The sequence below is a fragment of the Barbatula barbatula genome (genome assembly GCF_947034865.1).
Source record: "Barbatula barbatula genome assembly, chromosome: 14".
NCBI lineage: Eukaryota > Metazoa > Chordata > Actinopteri > Cypriniformes > Nemacheilidae > Barbatula > Barbatula barbatula.
This window is the reverse complement of record NC_136777.1, coordinates 21,487,183-21,504,396: the sequence shown is the minus strand read 5'-3', so window position 1 is coordinate 21,504,396 and position 17,214 is coordinate 21,487,183. Positions and strand designations below refer to the sequence as shown.

The window sequence follows — 17,214 nt, the reverse complement described above, 5'->3', positions numbered from 1 at the left end:
ATTACAGATATCAAGCATTACGTTATATACTATTTGAAATTATATTTTTGATATCAATAATACACATTTCTGCAAGTGATTGCGTCATTGCGTGATTGTTGATATCAAGAATTCACATTCTACTAGTGCAAATGTAATAACTGATATCAAAAAAGCAATTGTTACTAGTAGAAATTCCATTCTTGATATCAAGAATTATAGTTTTCACTAGTAAAAATTTAATTGTTGATATCAAAAATTCATATCGTGAGAATGATTAAAAGCTAATTTGGCTTGCCATACATTACACGTTTTACCTGAATGACTCTTCACCTCAACACGCCTTCCATTTGCAATAAAGGAGAAAGTGAAAGTAAACTCTGACTTTTAAAGCCAACAGCAGAGTAAATAGGACAGAAACTTCTTGAAAATCTGCCGGGTTAGATCGGTAGGCACACTGTACCTACCAAACAGTATTTGCCCTTAATTATTCTTGTATGATATATGACATAAACTTAATTTGATATTGTAAAGTCTATGGATTTGTTCTTCTACCTTTTTAAGACGTTTGACCTTCATCTGTTTTGTAGATATTCTATCATCAATTCAGGTTGAGTGTAACAATGGACAAGTCTCCCACATCTGCTGGTAAGAAAATCGATCAATTCACAGAATCACATTTCACTTTGATATGTTTTATAATGAGCATTTATGTTCATGTTTAATAAATGAAGACATTCATAACCGATTTCACATTCAAAATTGTACTTGACTAATATTTTTTGTGTTCGCACAGCTGGGGGAATCTTGCACAGGTTTTCTAGTTTTAGAAAAAGTACAGTTTCACGCATTAAAGAAAGGAAAAGCATGTCAAAGAAACTATCTTTAACATCTGATAATGAAGAGGAAATCACTGAGATATTTCAAATTAAGGACACAGAGATCCCTTCTAAGCCGTGCTCGGGTAAATCCAATTACAACTGTTGGTGTTGGTTTTGGTGCAAGGATATCTTACACTGCGTTATGATAAAACAGCACCCTTTGTCATTGTGCTTTTGTTTCTCCACCAGTTTCACAGATAAGAGAATATATAAAAATGGATAAGCTAAAGGAGGCTTACGTGAATCTTCTTTCCCTTCGCCTGGAAATTCAGCAGAAGCGAGGAGCTTTAGAAGAAGGATCTTCTGACGTGGATCTAGTCAATAAAGAGACAGAAATTAGTATGCTCTTCGACACGCTAAAGAACAAAATAGCTGATATTGTTCGCTCTAGGATGCTGCCATCTGTCAATAAAGAGTTACTTGCGCAATTGGTCACTATAGTCCTCCAGGAGGAAAAGAAGAAATCAAAAAGGATGCCGGGATGGATGGAGATGTGGGAGAATGCAGTACGAGACGGGGTTAGAGACACTTTGAAGAAAGTTCACCTGGACAAGCCTGAACAAAACACGTCATGGTTGGCAGTACATCTGGGGCTTCTGGGTGAAGCGATTGAGGAGGATTTGAAGAGAGTGAAAGCAGAACTTCTCAGCTCATATCCAAGAGACTTTAATGTGTTTGAAACCTATGTCTCCTGCTATCATGAGGTTTTGGAGGTGCATTTGAAGGAACTTCTGGAAAAGGTGACAGAGGCAAATGATTACCGCGCTCTCCTGGACTTCATTATTCATCACTGCCCGAGGTGAGCTGCTGTATTTGCAAGACAGCGCATGTAATAAATACCACAGTTCTATGAATGAATATGATGTTGCGTCCTGGTGTTATCACAGTGGTCTGAGAACAGAGCAGGGAGCTATGAAACTGGAGCAAGACCTCATCAATAAAACCAAGACCGCTTATTGTGATCGGCTGATGGTGAGATTTATCACATAAAGCTCCTCCTGTTTCCGTATTTTAGTCTTTATTAACATTGCAAATAATTAAATCGAAAAGATGTTTGTTTACCACTTTGATTGAGTTACTTTGTTCTGCAAAAGCGGTGTGCAAAATGGTCTATAGAACATTCAGTGTTAAAGGGACTTTCACCCAGAAAGGAAAATTCTGTCATGATTTACTCACCCTCAAGCTGTTCCAAGTAACATGTTGTCTGTTTGGTTGAACGGAAAAAAATATATTTGGAAGAATGTTAGCAACTGACATATCTGGGGAACCTTTGACTTTACATTTTTGTTCTGTTGGAAGAATTAGGAAAATAAACTTTAATGGTAGTCAATGGTGGCCCAGAAATCTCAGTTGCCAACATTCTTCGAAATATATTTCTTTGTGTTCAACAGAACAAAGAAATGTGTACAGGTTTGGAACAACTTGAGGTTGAGTAATTCATGGCAGAATATTTGGGTGATCTTTCCCAAGTACACCACATGACACCATGTTTGTAATGCTGCACATTTGTCATTAGGAGGACTTTAAAGCTGCACTGGAGAATATTATCAAGTTAGAAAGAGACGATTTTTGGAAAACGAAGAAAACTCCAGACAGAACTGATCATGGATTCCTTGCTTCACGTGTCAACATGAAAATCTGTCAGGTATTTAATGCAGGCAGTATCCTATTAGTGGACCATAGCACTTAGTATTTTAAATATTGCACAATACTGCTCTGAGAGACAAAGTTGAGGATCCACAAGCAGTGTTTATTAAAAGGGTAATCCAAAATCATAAACTATAAACATTCAGAAGGGTCAAAAACACATGGAATCCATCCAAACACATGAACCAAGAACCAGAACAGACTTAAAAGGAAAAGTTAATCTCAAAATGGTGTTATTTCTACTTACCCACGTGATGTTCAACATGTTTTAAGACTGCCCGGCGTCTTTGGAACACAAAAACAATTATTTAGGTGACAGTCCTCTTAATAGACATCATTGTTATAGTTGTTGTCAAGGTCCAGAAAAGTACTGAAGACATCTTTAAATTGGTCCATAGTGGCTGAATTGAATTTGTCTGAAGTGACGATGTGCAAAAAACAAACCAAAATAACGACTTTAATCGATATATTCTCCTCTGTCTTGTTAGTCTATGGTGCACGTTCACAAGACATATATCGAGAATATATCAAGCGGAATACATTTATGATATTAACCGTTTACAATTTACACAATTCCATTCCATTTGTCTTTTCAGTTGATAGAAAGTTATACCCGGATGCTTAAAGAGATCGATGAGAATCACGGGAAGTTGTTTGTACGGTTTTCTTTGGAGGAGCTGCATCAGTTTCATAAAAGGTTTGTTCCGCCTCATCATTACAGATGAACTCATAAATGTCTACATCATGCACACACCTCTTGTGATCTCTGACCGTTTGCTTCTCTTTAAGATTTGAAGAAGAGTTCAGACAGCACACACGCTCTCTGCTGACCTCAGACCTGCTGGACATGTGTCTGTGGGTTAATTATCACATCACCTACATCAACACTTTTCTTTTACTCAAGTAAGTCCATCATGAGGATTGCTTACATCTTTATTACATTAGACAGTTGGCGGCCTATAAGTCATTTTGTTGCTGTATTGTTGTTACAGAGAGCAAATTCAATGCTATAGGGAGAGCTGTTTAACTCAGGTGGAGCAGCTTGAGAAAGACATGGACGAAGTGACACAAAAATTCCGTCAGACCCTGATGGACCATTTCAAAACTGAAATCAAGGTGGGCCTTACAGAATGAACAGTATAACACAACCAACATAGCCGCTTGTAGTGTCAAACTGATTTGTTTTCGGTAACATTTGACAAAAAAAGTTCATATATTAGTATAAAACTAAATTAGCTAACATGAAATAATACTTCTGCAGTGTTTATTAATGTATTTCATGTTAATTTAAGCATTTAATAATACTTTTTTATGTATTATTAGTTGATGCACACTGAACTAACATGAATAGTTGTAATGGCATCAACCAATGTCAGGCATATAATCTAATGTTTCATTTACATTTTCTCAAAGCCTTATTTAAATGGTATGATGACAAAGAAATGGATCAAAACTGATGAAGATTTTACACAAGTAACATCCAGAATTGAGAGTTACTCTGGACTCTGTAAATCCATGAGGAATCCAGCAGCTCAGGTATGTTCCCTTTTTGCTCAAAGACAATGTATGATGTTTAACACAGCGTCTGTTTTCACAGAATGATGTTTAACACAGCGTCTGTTTTCTGTTTTCACAGATCTTCGTAAATGATGTGCACTATTACGTGATAAAAGAATATGTCTCACAACTGATGAAGAAACGGTATTCGTGTAAGAATAACAAGAATGAAGAAGCTGCTGATAAAATGAGAACACAATGGAAAGAGCTCAAGAAACTGTTTGAGGAAATGGTAAAACTCTCAGACCGTCATAAAATCATAGATATGTTTTTTCTTATTCAAAAAGTATTCCTCTGTATTCAGGGATCGTCCTTAGACTGGTTATATCCACTGGGGAATTACCTTTGTGACATTATTGGAATGGAAAATGAGAAAAGTATAAAAAATATTTTACATCCATTTGTTAGCGATTACCCAGACATCAGGTAGGCATTGAGAGAATTTTCGACGCAAATTTTATGACTGTTTGGTTCACTTCCACGCAGTGCATCTACATACTGTATTCACCTTTCCGTTTCTAGCAAGACGCAAATGTCAGCGGTGTTGTACTTCAGAGACAGTGGTTTAAGCTTGGAGAGACGTCAGGTTATTAATCAGTTTAATCTGATCAAACGGGACACTGGCAACATCATTCATGGGCACAGCTTCTTCATTGACATGAAGGTATTTTGCAGTTTTTCCCTACACTAGATCTACAATACAAATTCTCAGATTAAAAATATAGTCTGTTTTGCAATTCAAAATTAAAATTGATAAAATGCTAAATTGGTATCTTAAAAAAACATTTAAAAATATATTTGGTTGTCTTGTCAGTTTTAGCTAATGGTTGATCTTAAAATCAACAATATAATATTCACAGATGTTTTTTTAATGCTGAACAATTTATCAACGTAGGTCAATATAATGTAGTTGTAAACTTGATCTTACATTTCTTTAAAAGCATAACGTTTACAAAAAAGAAACGTCTTATTATTAAAGTACCCAAAAAACACTGTATGAATGAAGTCTTTTGGTTGAATGAGGTCTATGGGGTTTAGGCTGAAATACTTTATATGCAACGATGTAGTTAAGGGTTAAGAAAACACTCACGACCAGATTGTTACAAGCATGGACAAATCTTGCGAGCACAAACCAAACCAAAAAATGTGATATAAAAATGATAATGTGATGTAACTGTATTAGTCTCCAAATTTATATTGTTTTTATCTTTTATAGTGAGATATGCTGCTCCGTGAACCTTCAAATTGACGAATAGCTACTGCAGTCTGTGAAAATACTACAATTTTTTAAATAATGTTTTTCGGGGATTGTTATACGTTGACATTAGAAAACACAACAGGACAGACACAAGAATATTTAGTGTAGGGGTTTATGTTTGTATATTTTTGCCACCAGAGGGAGACAGCCAACTACAGTCGAGAGATTTGCATTTCCTCCACACACAATCATGCAAAAGAGATGAGGGATTCATTCTGTTCATCTTCTTTTATAACACTCATGTTAATATAAAACTTAATATTGGAAAAACAGAGTCTGGACTGTACAATCTTTAATCCAGGTTAATGCTGGATAGACCCCTGCCCTTACAAAAGCTTATGTTTACTCTTTTTTTTCTGACCTGTCTGTTTACATTTTGTTTGATGTTGCCTATGTGCGTGTAGATTTTTATTTATTTTTATATTTGTTATAGTCAAACCTTAACAACGGGACTTAAATGTTTGTTAATGTCATATCAAATACATTCAATTGAATTCCATATGCAAATATTGAGTGTGTTTGTTTGTTTGTGTGAGTGAATGTGGAATATGAGGGCAGAAGGCTTTCCACTAGCTTGCATCCAGATGTTGTGAGGATTACAATCTTATCCATAGAATCCAGTTGCTGTAACATGGGTAGCAGGGGATTTTAAAGATATTTGGAGATTGACGGTTTCTTGCAAACGTTTAGTTAGATTCAGAATATACAGGATTTTATCATCTACAAAGGGGATTTGATTTAAACCCAATATTTTTCACAACTAAGACACAATTCTTAAAAATAACAGCATTCCCGTATAAACTACATTTGCCCATATTTCTTCTGCTCCGTGAATCCATCACTTTCTCTTTTCCCCTATGAATCCTTAAGCAGTTTTTTTCTTCAACTTGCCCTACTTTGCCAGTTCATGGAATTGTATAATTCTCCCCCCGTCCTCATCTCTTACCTTTTCCTCTCAAGAGTTTATTCAAATATCTTTTGGCTGATTTGTATATGGAGACAGGAGGCGGTGATGACTTCCTGAGTGCTGTCATTTTCAAGATGTGTGTTTATGTGAATGTACATGTCAGGGATGAAATCTCTGCCGCTCAAACACTATTATATATTTAGCTCTTTGTTCCAGACAGTTCTTCACATTGAATGCCTAAAGCGTTCTCTCACCCAAACTTATCGTGAGGGGGTGTCATACTGAGACACAGCAGACACACACCAGGCACGTGTCCTATATCCACCCAACCCGTAAATATAATTTACTTATATAAAGAACCTTTTAAATAATGGTATATACAAAGACCCTGTACGGTGATTTGAAGAACAGCAAGAGGTGTCATTGCCATGAAAAACCCTGGACCTATCTTTATTATAAAATATTTTTAGTAGCCTACAACATGGTGCTGACAACAATAAAAGATAATAAAAGCAAACCCACAACACCAAAAGAACATCAACATTTACACATTCGGCAGATCCACGATCCACGAAACCGGTATGATTGGAGTCCCTCTGAACTTTAAGTGTATTTTGTCTATTGTGCCACCAAAATCTATTTAATTTTTCCATTTTTGGCATGGTTCTCGAGTGGTGAGACAAGGACCAAGGACCCAGGTGCAGGCAGCGGGTAAGGGGTTAATATATTTTAATAATAAATAATAAAACATAGAACCACGTGGGGGGTAACAGAACAAAACAGGGATACAATAACATGACTGGACTAAAACTAACTACACTTAAACAAGACTTAAATTAACTTTTGACATGAACTACAAATAACTAAATTGACAAGACATGAACTCACCACACAAACCACAATGAACCAGCACAAGACAGAAGACACAAGGGCATTAAATAAGGGAGCAAATCAAGAGGGGAACAGGTATAGGGCATTAATCAATAACGAGGTAACAAGAGGATGGGAACAAAGACGAGACCGGAGAGAGAGTATGGAAGGCCATAAGAACAATAATTGTCTCTCTCCACATTTAACATGAGGTTCTGTCATGATCCTGCCACTAAACCAAGAGAAACATGACATGATGCGGCAGAATCATTACAAAATATGATTAGGTTGCAAAACTGTTATCTTTTATGAAGCTTTAATACTTGCAATTACTGAACTAGTATGAGGGACATCTGATTAATAGGAATACATTTTATAATCATATTAATTTTGTTTCCATAGTGTCCATGACTAATAAAAAATAGGGATTTGATGACTAAGGTGGGGAAAGATGTTTTTCTGGAATTTAGCAAATGCTTTTATCAAAAGCAACAAGCATAAGGCAATAAACTGGTCTCATATAGCCTACCACAGTATAAAAAGCTATAGAAAGTGTAGAAAACAGAAAGAAGTCAGAACTAATCGATCAGGTGCTGACGGAAGAGAGGTGTTGCCAGCCGATACATTTTGTTAAAAAATCTACAATTGTGTCAGTCCAAATCGTACCGGTTTCGTAGAATGACTCACCTTCTTTTAAAGCAACAGTAATCTATTAATATGTGTTCCCTAGGATTCGAACCATTGACCTCTGTGTTGCTGATGCAATGCTATACCAACCGAGCTACATGAAAAATGACAAGTGTTTGCAAAATATCATTTTCGTTCATTCTCACTGTTATATTTATAATTTGTTTATGCTTCATGGTGTTTGCTAAGGGAGACATTAATATGACATTTTCTCTGACTAATGCCTCATAAGCTGTGGCTTGATAAAGAAAGGCTACTACTTTTCTTAGCAATCAAACTTGCCATTTATTTTTGAAATGGGTACATTGAAAAAGCTAAGCAAGCCAATCCCATAAAAACTTCCTTCTAAGCTCCACTATCCAGAACAGATGTAAAAATGTAGTTTGTTTTGTAAGTCTCAAAGTCTTTAAATACACAGCAAATGGGGGACGAGGACTATGTACCGGTCCAAATGCTGATTATTGCCAAAACCAAAAATAAAACCAGAACGTCCTAGATTTTTACTCTCGTTTCAAGAAACAGAGCATCTGTATTGAGCTTCAATTGCCTCTTAGTTCCTGTATCCGAACTGACAAACATCAATCACATTCAATACAGAGGAACTTTTGCTTGTGAGAAGCTAATTTTGTTGATGCAAATGTAAAGCTTTGCATGCATAATAGGCCCACAGCCAAACGCAAAACAAAGGTTTGATGCCACAGAGAAAGCAAACCGGCACAACATCCCAGACAACCACGTCTGATGTGCTACACAGTATATTTTGCATGCAGTCTTGCATTTGTTCACCCTAAAACACTCATATTCTATATTTTTCTTCCTCTTTATTGCTATCAGATGTTTGCTGTTTCAGTCGAACTTGTCTGTGGATGAAATAACACAATCTTGTCTTGTTCCATGAGCTGTTAGAAAGGTTTCTGAGCGTGAAAAGGTGTAATTGAGAGGCTTGATTTGGTGCTGCATGGCATTATGGGTAAGAAAGAACAAACAGAATTGGCAACAAAGGTAGATGTGAAGCCCTCAATTCCCAAAGGAGCTCTTTTGAGTCTGTTCATATTGAAGAAGTATTGAAATCAATAACACGTGAAGATCAGAACTGCCTGAATCAACCTAGATTGACGTTCTCATTCATGACTTTATTCAAATATCTACCCAGGGGCTGAATCTTCAGGGTTGGGTTTTTATGCTCTGACTGCTTCCATCAGACGTGACTTGATTCCTTTTATGTAAAATTTCAAGCCACTTCATATTGTTTAAAACAGACATGACTCCCAAACTGACAATTAAGAGGATTTTGTGTTTTTTTACGTGGCATCAAATGGACTGACACTGTTGGTCTTTATGCTACTGTGTATGCTGACCCGAGTCTCAACCACCATACCCCCCAACACATACACACGCACACACACCGCAAGGCTTATAATGAAAGCCTCTCTTCATAAACAAGCAGTGACAGATGACAAGCTCTTCGTCATCCATCTGTCACCTAAACCACACCAGCTACACAGGTGAGACAGAGAATACACATACTGCAGGCACGCACACACTGTCGGAAAAAACAGGTGTGAAATGATCTCGGCTGAAAACGTGTAGTGAGGTCTGGAGGTCAAGGAAAGGAGAAAAAGGAAATAGATGTACATGAAATTATAGGTCTGTTAAATTCAGTTAGCAACACAAATGTCATGGGTTTGATCCCAGGGAACAGACAGACTGAGGAAAAAATGTATTGAATGACTTCACTTTATGTTATTTTGGATAAACGTTTTATATTTTAGAATAATGAAAAACCCCACAAAACCATGAGATGCGATTGTCAACCTAGAATTAGCAAAATCTTGCCATTATATCCTCCAATTTCTTGAGGTCTTAACCTGGGAAGATTTTTAAACAGTAGAATAATTTCCATAGGACTTTTTAACTTTTTGTGGTTTCATTACTAGGTCTCCGACTGAGAGTTTTTACTTATAAAAAGTTAGTTTTCTAAATGAATGAAATTAAAATGTCGGCACACTTATACTTTTATCTATTTAAGACATTGTGTAATACACTCATAAATGAAGTTTTTTAAAATTGTAATAATGCAAAGTTCTTTTAGGGTTATTATTAGATCCTATTTTAACTAGCTGTGTATAAAACAAAAGAAGTCTATGCTATGTCCTAGATAGGAAAATGAGTGTGTTTGTGTGTAGTTGCAGGTGGTTTTCTTTATGGTCTCACCTGGCTGAAATCAGCAGTTTGAAGCCAGCTGAGGCAAAGAGAGAGAAAGATAAAAGGAAATCTCTTTAACTACAGAGAGAAACTTTATTACAGCACTTTCCAGTAAGACGACTGTTTATGGTCGACACACCTTAAATCAGAGGTCTGATGCATTTCTGTCCTGGAAATAAAAATGTAAAACAGAAGAAATGGCACGAGCAAACAAAGATGTGAGATTGAGACTATACCTGTGATGATAATGATGATGGTAATGATGGAGGTGATGTGGCGAGCGAGGCCCATAGTTGTGTTGCTAATCAGGCTCCTGCTGAACTGTGTCAAGTGCCACTATCCATTTCTGATGTAACCAAGCCCTTGCATTAAACCATCACCATAGTTACCCAGCACAAAGGGCTTTGACTGAAGTGGACCAGAGATAAAAGAGAAAACAATAACATTAACGGAGGACAGGCGATGTGATTGGGAAAATGTTACGCATGTGTGTTTTTAAGGCATGTTGCTGTTTTCATTTGGTTAGAGGATTTCTGGCTCAGCGGGTAGGCGAGCAAATGGCCCGTTACATTGAGGCCGACAAAACTAAAGTCATCAGGGTCACGTTAATCACAGAAAAGGTCGTGGAGCTTCATGAAAGGTTAATCTCTTCATGTCTTCTTTCTGTTTCATCTCCAATATTCTCCAGGCAGCATCATTTTAAGCTCACTCACTCAGGTCATATGAGTTCCTACTCATTTTGTTATCTAGACCCATACTTTATGTCTGTTTCTTGCATCTCTGTATGCTGTCTCTTTGCCATGAAGGTCAATAAAACTGTAAAGGACCCTTAAAGTGTAACTATTACAATGTCCTTAAAATTAGATTTCATGCAGTGTGCTATGTTGCTGTGTGTGAATGTAAGCAATCTGCAATCACACGAACCAGTCATCTGTCGTTCTAATCTCCATTTTGATATTCAAAATAAATATTTAAATATTAATAGGCATTGTATGAATTAATACCATCCAGAAAGTTCAGAAATATTCATTTGATCTTCAGAAACGATATCCGCAGTTATGACTCTGAAGGATTTAGTGTAGGTGCATCTCTAATGTAAATTATTTCTTGTCAATAAACAACTAAGTTAGATTTTAATGAATGATCGCAGAAAAAATTTAGAACTTATGCCATTTGTATAAATAATATTAAAATGCAATGGTTTTGAAGAACAAGTGTGAGTTATCAGAATGATTTAGAAGTATTTCATACATTCACATATTGATGAAATACAGATCATGGACTTGGATAGCCATCCACATTGTAAGGGGCGAGACCCATTGAACTATTTATTTAACCAAAGTTAAGTAATAAAATATTAAAATAAAAGTGAGAGTTTGTGATTGAGATTAAGAACATTGGCATTATTTTAAAATGAATTTTTATTGACATAAAAAACTATTCTGCTAAACAACATATAGGAGCACTGTATAAAAAATATCAGTTCAATTTTACTGCAAATTTACGAAGAGAAGGCAATTGGATGTTAATCTTGGTACATTTTAGTAGACAACACACAAATAGAATAAAAAAATAAACTAAAACAACATTTTACATGGTCAGTATCAGGTGGAATGAACCTTCAGCTTGTATATCAGCTGGTTAATTATTCAACTTACAGTAAAAGGTGAATGGGACCAAAGGACAATTTTCAATGCATGCCAACAAAAAAACACCAGTTCTGAGCTGTGCCTAAGATGTTAAGATTGTTTTTGTAGAAAACATATTTGAATAGCTTTTTTATAACAGGCAATAAACAAAACTAATACACACTAAGCCAATTTCATCATTAGAGATTATGTGAACACATCCCAGGAGCAATGTATGTTGAATGAATTACAAAACCACATGAATTTCACTACAACATCAGTCAGTTTAACCTAAACTATAACTATTGCATTAAAGATATAGTGTTTCTAAATGAAGTTCAGATCCAGTATAACAGGCAGTCTCTGTCCTTGACCCAGTGAGAGCCTCCAGCTTCAGCTATTGTGCTTTGTTTAGCACATCTTTGAAAATATTGTGAGCCCCTGATGAATTTAAGTCAACTCTGTCGAGAGTCAACCAGAGCTTGGAGGGATAAGTAGGTTCTTGTTTTCAGATTGATTGACAGGCGGACATGTTTGAAGTTCAATGGCAACCGCTCCTCCAAAGCTTCAGGCAGATGGTGCAGGGTGTGCGCGTGCGGTGAGATACATTAAAGCGAAGGGCATCACATCATATACAATCCATACCTCTTACTCGATTTAGATTTCACTATTCAACCATCCAAACCCAGTAGTTGTTAGTTTGAGAAAAACGTGTGCTAGGCAATTGCTTTAGATATGAAAAATGTGTGTGAATAATTATTATTTCTGTTTAAAGGAACATAAAGTTCTAAAAGGTTTGTCATTCCAAACCTTTGCATTGTTTTGTTTCAAATAATATACAACATACAGTTACTTCTTGTCCTTTTGATACGGTGACAGCTGTCAAGATTATTTATGCCAAAATGAAATCATTTTAAATGCGAGAATGATCTAAAATAGTGAAATAAGGTAAATCAATTTCAGTACTTTTTGGAAAATCTCTTGATTATGTTTAGTTATTGTATATGCGATGCAATGCAATATTAATCATATCCACATACAATAGTTATTTTAAAATATGTTAAGTCTTTTCAAAGCCATGAATGTGTTCAGATATACATAGCATTGTGAGCTCTGCTCTAATTCACACCTGCCTGCGAGATTTGGTGCTTTTGGGCTTGATGTCAGTGTGTATGCGTCTGTGCGTTTCAGTGTGCGAAAATCTTCAGAGTGAGAACTGAGAATTGTGATAATGATAGACTTGTGAAATATCTTTATTAAATTTCAGTCATGCACAGCTGGCCCTGATGTTTCCAGATCGCTGCATTTGACTTCATCTATGAAAAGAAGAAGCATGCACAGTCAATCTGCTGTAAACTAAAACACAGAGAAGCAGAATTCACACAGCATTGTCGCTATCAGCCCAGTGCCCAAATGAGTGTGGGTATAAATGAAAACCATTATAAGAAATCAAATGTGACTACTCTCTCACCAGTCTCACACACCTGCACTCGTGCTGTGTGTTATCTGGGTTGGAGAATCAGACATCTGTGTGATCTCTTGGGAAGGTGTGTGCGTATGGCTAGCTGGGTCTGCGGTTCTCAGGTCATCCGGGGGCCAGCGTAACTCTCCGCTCTCCACCTCTCCATCAGTGGGCTCCACCACGATAGAGGGAAGGCGTTTGGACAGCTTGGGGGGACGCTCCTTTGTATCTGGGAAAATCTGAACACACAGATGTTTCACTCATAGGAATAATTTAGCCAAAATGATATTTTAGCAAGAAAACCTCCTAAGAATGGTAACTCCGAAATGGAAATGATGTCACCATTGGCTCAGCCTTATTGTTGATGATAACAATGGTATGTATGTAACTTAAAGGTGCAATGTGTAGGATTAAGGAGGATCTATTGACAAAAATGCAATATAATATACATAACTATGTCTTCAGATGTGTATAAAGACCTAACATAATGAAGCGATATGTTTTCATTACCTTAGAATGAGCCATTTCTATCTAAATACACCTCGGGTCCCCTTACATGGAATTTACCATGTTGTTTCTACAGTAGCCCTACCCGGACAAACTGCCAGAGTGTGTTTGGTAAGTATGTTATCTCCTTTGGCAAAGAAATGACGACATCTTAGTTCTGTCTAAAAATAACGAGAAGGCTGATGTGTGGGGATGAAAAAACTGGAATAGACACAGACCTGAAAAGAAACACCTTGCTCTCCTGAAGCACCCACTGTGAAGTCTTCTCGACTAAGTTCTGGGTTGTTCATTATATCCGTCATCCTATTAAGAAAATAAACAACTTTACACAAACAAATCTATATACCTAAACATCTAGCATCTAACTGCATGTAATACACAACCTTTACTGATCATTTGGGTTATTAATATAAAAAAATGATACTTCATGCAGATTCATGCAATATCGTGTCTGTTGCAGATCAGTCTTGTTCAGTCTGTGATCCCTAAAAAAATCCCATCCTGACTTCTCCTGAAGTCTGATAACCAGAAATGTGGTTTTAACAAGACACACACACACAAGCAAACATGCCTTCTAAACTTTGCTCCAGGCTTAAACCACGCTGTGACGGAGACAACGCTAGCACCGTGCTGAAGGTGGGTATGCAAATTCATCCCCAAACAAGCAGTGTAAAACAATAACCATTCAAACAGGCTTCAACATTTCTCTTTCAGTGGTCTGCAGGATGCTTCCGATGAATAGGCAGAAGTCAAATGCTGAATGCTAATAAAAGCACGAACGCATAAGCCGACACAGCAGCACACCCACCCACCACGCACACTCACAAATCCCGTTCAATTATTCAGCAGGTGAAAGCTGAATGCTGTGACCTATAACAACCATTCTATAGTACATACATTGACATCAAATCCTAAATCAAATGCTCTGGATCAAAAATAGACTGTTTTATAGCCTAAAATGGTGTGAAAAAGACACAACCAGTTGCCAGGACCCAGCATGCCATGCCTACAAAAAAATAGTTCGAGTGATGATCTCATTGAACGTTGGTCTATAATGTGTTTAATGTCCACATTATGGTGTAATAAGAATTAAACTGACAGATCGTCTTTCTAAGACCTGTCATGTAATTATAGGTTTGCCTAAAGAAACATTAAGGTGCCTAGAAATACATATACTTACACGCCCAATACTTCAATGTTACTTCATCAAACTTCGAAATCCGACAAGCCTCTTCTTTAACTTTTACTGCATTTATAATTAAAAGATATAGTCACAAAAGACCTACTGTAGACATGACTTGGCAAGTAGGCTGATTTTAAAAATCATGTCGCAGCCAAAGCATTTTGGCACCGAATGAAAAATGTTATCAAAGTGTAAGTGATTCTTTTTAATTGAAGCCTCGCTCATGGGAGTTGATCCACACGCATGCACCTACACACATAAACACACCCAAAGACTTCAACATCAAAGAATGTGAATAAACTAGACCAAACATAGGCCATGGCAGCAAAGCCTGTGTATATTTAAATATACTGTGTAAAAAAGGAGCAAAGTGTTTTCTATAGTGCTTTCCAAACTGGTTTAACCTTGAACCCCACTTTCTTTCTTTTTTCAAGAAACAAGATTCTTATCACACCAATGAATTATCAACTACAGATTTAGACCTATAATGAATTGTGATTTAATAGCCTTTTCATATAGTACATTGTGTGACTAATAATTAACCCTATTAAAAAGCATTTGACATACAGCACAGTATGCATACCCACACAACGTCACTTAATTCATTGTGTCATATCAATACAACAGGCATATGTATACTATACGGGTATTACAAATAAACAGTAAGATGCATAAAGGAGACTATTACACAAAAATGATGTACTTTTATCCCAGAATATAATCTCTCAACAAACTCTAAACCGAGAGCCGCAAAATACCTGAATTAGATACAAAATACAACCAATCGGAACGTTACAAGCAACTTCTGCGGTGTAATATTTCCCCTCCAATTGCGAAGATGAATAAACCTGGAAACGTGCAATAAATTGCGAAATGATACATCACACACGCATACCTTGATCTTGTCCCGTTATTTTCTTGAAGAATGCGCCGATACTGAGATTGTTTTCTCGGTACACCCAACACAACAGACGGCTTCCGTGTGTATCAGTCAAAGCCAGCTGACTTGAACAGTTTCAGTGCGCATCTGACCCGCAGCGGAAAGTTACTGTTGAATGCTGCTGTCATTCTTGAGCTGATCCATCCAGCGTCATTCATTTACATGTTCCGAAATGAACGCGTGCACCAGGATCGTCATGTGATTGGCTGTGAGAGGCATGAACTCAACTCATCCCTGCTGTTTGTTCATATCACGGTCACGACCCCTACTGTCCTGATCGTGACCATAACGCGAAGGTTATAAATCACTTTAAATAAATAGACATTCAAAATAATAAAAAACAACATTGCGCGATATTTTATGTGACCCGATGCAGTATTACAAGTAAAACGGCTTACTAAAAAGCTTCGACTTTGTTCTCGTTGGTGGTTCTTGACGTTGTGCGCGTTTAAACTGGTCTGGCACTTTAAACTCATTGACAACAGTTGGTTATCGACCACTGGCGCCCCCTGCTGACACATCAAGTAAACTTCAAGCGTTAAATATTTTCTGGGTGTATGCAAAGTTGACTGTATCAAATGCGTTTGTTTTATTAGGTTGACTGATAGGTCTGTCAATTTATAAAAGGAAAACCCACATGATGTATTATTACTGTGTTTGACGGATGAGCCGATCCGAATCAAATATAAGCCGCGCATAACGTCAGACTTTGCTCATGGTCACCAGTGGCTGAAGAACATTGAAGCAAGTGTTTTGCGTTTTTGTAAATGAATTGAACTGAGGGTAAGCTATTGCTTGTTGTTGTTGTTGTTGTTGTTGTTGTTGTTGTTGTAATTAAGGGGCGTTTTCGACGAACACAATAAGTGGCAACAACCGTAATGACGTCACGCGTTCACAGCTTCATAGAAAATACTCAAATATTGAATGTAGAAAGATTGATGTATTGTCTACTGTAGGTTTTAAACTAATGCCAATTCTTATAGGATTTATATTGGATATTTATATTCATATAGGATTTATATTGATTGTTCACGATCACGATTGAAAATCAACGAAACCACAAGGTGTCGCCATTTGTCCTTTGAGTCAAACAATCTGCCACCAAGTTTGCATGTTTAACTAAAATACCTGGCTATTTTTAATAATGAGATATGTATCTGGTTTAATAAAGTAGTATGAATAAACGTCATACAATACAAAATTCTTCCATAATGTACTTCAAAAACTTCACATCAGAACTAGCAAAATTTAAATGAGGTATCTTAAAGAGTCCTCACCCAAAAATAAAACTTCTATCATCTTTTATTCAATCTCAAGTTATTCAAATCCTGTAGATTCTCCCCGTTCTTTCTCTTTCTGTGAAACACAAAAGAAGATATTTTGAGAAAGGGTTGTCCATTTTGTGTCCACATAAAGCAAGTTAATTTGGTCCAAAGGTTTATTCCGATCTGGAGAAGAACGAAAGTCACACATGATGAAACATTTTAATATAATTCTGCACTC

At 36.7% G+C, this 17,214-nt stretch overlaps 2 protein-coding genes across 5 annotated transcripts; one reads left to right on the top strand and one right to left on the bottom strand.

Moving 5' to 3' along the window:
- Positions 1-334: 334 nt before the first annotated feature.
- LOC306903311 (exocyst complex component 3) lies at positions 335-5,826 on the top strand. 3 transcript variants are annotated; one of them, XR_013787541.1, is made up of 14 exons: positions 335-427; positions 570-627; positions 776-943; positions 1,050-1,659; positions 1,748-1,832; positions 2,377-2,505; positions 3,104-3,204; positions 3,297-3,410; positions 3,500-3,623; positions 3,921-4,043; positions 4,144-4,296; positions 4,382-4,490; positions 4,587-4,728; positions 5,281-5,826. XR_013787541.1 is itself a non-coding variant. In XM_079472378.1 (14 exons), the coding sequence occupies exons 2-14, from the start codon at positions 603-605 to the stop codon at positions 5,281-5,283; spliced, it is 1,899 nt and encodes a 632-aa protein (XP_079328504.1). In that variant the 5' UTR covers positions 335-427; positions 570-602; the 3' UTR covers positions 5,284-5,826. The 3 variants fall into 3 exon arrangements, 2 of the variants coding, with proteins under 2 accessions (XP_079328504.1, XP_079328505.1); XM_079472378.1 differs by having other exon boundaries at positions 4,369-4,490; XM_079472379.1 differs by lacking the exon at positions 335-427 and having other exon boundaries at positions 458-627; positions 4,369-4,490.
- Positions 5,827-11,401: 5,575 nt separating this feature from the next.
- LOC306903397 (protein LBH) lies at positions 11,402-16,155 on the bottom strand. Of its 2 annotated transcripts, none has more exons than XM_079472528.1 (4): positions 15,667-16,155; positions 13,807-13,891; positions 13,091-13,320; positions 11,402-12,935 (listed from the first exon to the last, which is right to left on the bottom strand). In XM_079472528.1, the coding sequence occupies exons 2-3, from the start codon at positions 13,888-13,890 to the stop codon at positions 13,096-13,098; spliced, it is 309 nt and encodes a 102-aa protein (XP_079328654.1). In that variant the 5' UTR covers position 13,891; positions 15,667-16,155; the 3' UTR covers positions 11,402-12,935; positions 13,091-13,095. The 2 variants fall into 2 exon arrangements, with proteins under 2 accessions (XP_079328654.1, XP_079328653.1); XM_079472527.1 differs by having other exon boundaries at positions 13,104-13,320.
- Positions 16,156-17,214: the final 1,059 nt, after the last annotated feature.